This window comes from Condylura cristata, unplaced genomic scaffold, assembly GCF_000260355.1.
Source record: "Condylura cristata isolate star-nosed mole 26May11 unplaced genomic scaffold, ConCri1.0 scaffold00017, whole genome shotgun sequence".
Classification (NCBI taxonomy): domain Eukaryota; kingdom Metazoa; phylum Chordata; class Mammalia; order Eulipotyphla; family Talpidae; genus Condylura; species Condylura cristata.
In genome coordinates this window covers 40,531,526-40,535,461 of record NW_004567118.1, presented here as the reverse complement: position 1 = coordinate 40,535,461, position 3,936 = coordinate 40,531,526, and the positions used below count along the sequence as shown (strand labels likewise).

General features: G+C 43.3%; 1 protein-coding gene across 1 annotated transcript in view; it reads right to left on the bottom strand.

The window, feature by feature from the left end:
- The window catches only part of LOC101624873 (serine/threonine-protein kinase MRCK alpha-like), a 42,277-nt gene that overhangs the window by 21,770 nt on the left and 16,571 nt on the right, over positions 1 to 3,936 (bottom strand). Inside the window, exon 6 of the mRNA XM_004685169.1 lies at positions 2,039 to 2,149. Coding sequence (XP_004685226.1) covers positions 2,039 to 2,149 — 111 coding nt within the window. The remainder of the gene's footprint in view (positions 1 to 2,038; positions 2,150 to 3,936) is intronic.

The window sequence follows — 3,936 nt, the reverse complement described above, 5'->3', positions numbered from 1 at the left end:
TGGGGTACAGGCCAGAGGTGCAGGAGTGGTGAGAGGATTCACCAGAGACAGAGTGGGGAGCAGAACAGGCAGATCGAGGAAGTACACTGCTGAGTGGAATGGCAGGTGAGACAGGAGAGGTCTGCCTCACCTTGTGGGTCACCTCTGGGGCTGGGAATTGAACTCACACTGAGGCCGCTATGGCTAGCTTTCAGTGCTGCGTCCTAACCCACTGCGCCACCAGAGAAGGCCCAAGGCACACACTTAACTAAGGAGAGATACATTTGGAGGTCCAGGGTGAGCCAGGTGGGCTAGGTCTCCAATAAAGCGAGCAGGGTACAGAACTATGCTCCTCTCCTCTAGTCCTTTGGGACTTGAGCTGATTCTGGGCAGCAACACTGAAAGGGAGGTCCAGAATCTACAGATACAAGTTCAGAACGCTGAAAATGAGGTCTATCAGGAGTAGAAAGATGAACCACCTACATACACCTCTTTCACACATTAATGGACTCCTCCCCTGCCTCTCCCACCTCCTGTCTCAGTAACTGTACTTCAGATCTTCACAATCTATGACATGCTGAAACACCAAGCCAACAAAAGCTTAAAATCAAGTCAAAGAGTGCCATCTTCTGGGGAAATGTTACACCTGACCCTGCTGCAGGGGCAGGGGTACAGTGTGCTTCTGGTTCCACTGGGGCCTGCCCTGAACACAATACAGGTTGGATCTGGGCAAGCACTGGGGTTTTCATCTTGTATCAGTTCATAAATGGACCAGTCAAGTTTAAGTTTGACCAGCTATCAGTCATGGACTTGAGCTCCCATGTAGATTGAAAAGTCAACAAATTGGTGCTTAATGACACTAGTAAACGCTTGAGGTTAAAAAAAAAAAGGGGGGGGGGACCCAAAAGAGAATAAAAGACAGAAAAGGCTTCAGCTTGATTCATGCAACAGATGGTCTCGGAAGAGAGAATAAGGATTCAACAGATGGCCTTCAAAGAAGATGCAATGAGTCAAAGATCTCCATGAGATTCAGACAGCCTCTGCAGACTCCAGGCCCTCTGAAGACAGGAAGACCGGGCAAACTTCCAGACCTCTGTTGACTTTCACAGTGACCTGGCCACTGCACCTGCCTATGGCCCCGCCTCTGACATCATATTCAAGGAGAACCATTGGCTTCAACTGTGTCTCAAAGAGTTGCTGGCTATTGATTCATACCAATAGCACAAAGAGGGCTGCAACACTGGTGTCTGTGACCCTACCTCCTGGTGACTACTGACCAGTGACAGCCACTCTGTGTCTGGACACCTTTGAGAACTTTCCACCTCTTTTCTCTAGCACCACCTCCCACTTCTGTTGCCTCCCTTGCTGTCTGGCCTGGCACCCAGAGCTGCCCAGCAACAGATTGTTGCTGTGGCTGCTGCAGTGCCATCTCAGCAGCCCCAGATGTGAGAACTCCAGCTGCCACCATAAGGTGGATCCTGGCCCACTGCTTCTCTCTGTTCCAGGCCCTCATGGATGGACAGCACTATCTTCCATGAGAGGCCCTTGGAATTACTGGAAACTGTGGACACTCTCTGGGGTGAGACAGCTCGTCACTTATGGTCTTAGAAACGCTTTTGTTTTCCTAAGTTCCTTTGTACTAAATAAAGCCCATTATAAATAGTTGTACCATAAGCCTGAGTGGACTTTCAATGGTCAACATGCAGGTGAGATCCTACAGAGAGTGACCTGTCCCCCACCTACACACTGTCCTTTGGCACTGATTTAGTTCTGCTTAAACACTGTTCTTAGTACCATTTTTTCTGCTCATTGTACACAGCACCATTAATCTCACTGCTCAAGTGCATGTATGATTTTATCTTTTTTTATTGACTTTCAAAAGGAGTGTTCTCATTTGAGTTTCAAATCTTCCTCTGTTAACAGTTAATTTATTATTTTTCTAATAGATTGCCCAACTGAGGAAAGAATTTGCTTAGAAGCAAAATGTCCCTCTGTTTCTAAAAGGAATCCATTTCCCCTTTGTTTGTTATAGAAAGCAAAAGCTACCCCAGCCAGGTACCTTAACTGGATCAGCTTCATCTCCACTGTGTGAGGATGGAGAAGTGGATCCGGAACTAATGTAAAACTTGCTCTTCAGATTCTGCTCAAGTATGTACTCAACTGAATCATTCTAGAAAAGTAAGTTAGAGAATATAAGAATTCAAAAGATCAGTTGTAGGGAATTCACATTTCCTAGATTAAGTCATAAACACTACAATATTTCAAAAATGGGTTTAGTTACATTTCAACATAAAGGACTTAGCACACTGCTTCACCGTGGGCAGAGGCAATGCCAGGGAGCTCCCCTTTGGCATACCCTGAGCATACATACAAGTGTCCACTCCAGGTGGATGGATGTGCCATGACCTCAAAAGAAATTCAGCAGTGCCAGGCCTCCCTGGTGGCACAAGGGGTTAAGTCTCAGCACTAGGAAGCAATTTGCGGCCACCATAGCACAAGTTCCATCCCTGGCCAGGGAGGTGACCCACATGGCACAGAAGACCTCTCCTGTCTCACCTACTACTCCTGTCAGTAGATCTGCTTGTTTTCAGCAGATTTACCTGTTCTGCTCTTCACCCTGTCTCTGGTTAATCCCCTCACTCTCCCTGCACCTCCAGCCTATATCCCAGGTCTTGTGTGCCTAAATAAATAAATCTTTTTAAGAAGGCAATAGAATCCTCCCATTCAGAGTGATTAAACTAGAAACTAAGACTCCTTATCCTGAGATAAGATTTCAGAATATATTACCCCAAAATGTGTCCCTTTGTATACTGATTACAACTGACTCCTGAAATAACTGGGAGCTAAAGTTCTGACCCCTTTGTGAAAAATCCACATACAACATATAGGTGACTTCTGAGCCACAGGTTCTACATGCATGAGCACACCAGCCAACATCCATGATTGGTTAACTCCAGGAATAAATAGAGCCTGTGCACAGAAACAAACCTACATCTAGGTTTGCCATTTTGATCTGAGAAGATGCTTGGCATAATTTTTTATTTTCATCTGTTTTCTGCAGCATGTCTTGTTTTTCAGCCTATGATCTGTATTTTGAAAATGTTCCATATGCACTTAAGAAAAAAGCATATTCATTTCTTTGGGGACAGAAATCTCTGTAGATGGCCATTAAATCGATCTGGTCCAACACTTCATTTAGGCTTTTATTTCCTTGTTAATTTTCTGTCCAGATGATCTATCCATTCATGTCAGTGGTGTGATGTAGTCTCTGATAATAATGGTATTTTTGTCAATATGTTGTGTTTCAAGTCTGTTAATGGTTGCTTTGTATAACTAGGTGCCCCTGTGTTCAGTGCATAAATATTAATAATAGTTATATTGTCTTGATGAACTGTTCCCTGGATCATATGTAGTATCCATCTTTGTATCTGATTACCTTTTTTTTGCAAAAATCTAATTTATTAGGTATGGGAATAGCAGTTACTGCCTTTCTCTTTTCATTATCTGCTTAAAGCACCTGCTTCAACCTTCCAGCTTAAGTTTATTATTTTCTTTTGTTCTTAAATGTGTGTGTTGCAAACACACAGATAAAACTTTTAACCTAATATTTCATTTTGTGTCTCTTATTTGGTTTATCAGATCATTTGTATTTGGTTGATTATTGATATATGGTGCTTATCTACTGTCATTCTGGTTTTGTTGTATCTTTTTCCATTTGTTTCTCTCTGTTGTTTGATTTAGATGACTTTCCCTAGGATGCCTTTGTCTTAGTTTCCCTTTTGTTTCCTTTTCTGTGTGCCTCCACTCTAGATTTTTAGTTAGTGATTACCAATGAGGGTTACACAAATTTACTACCAAAAACTCTTTATATAAAAAACTTTAGAGCCCTCCCTGGTGGCACCAACTGGCTAAAGCGCTGCACTATGAAGCTACCGCAGCTGCTTCTCCTGTTTAACC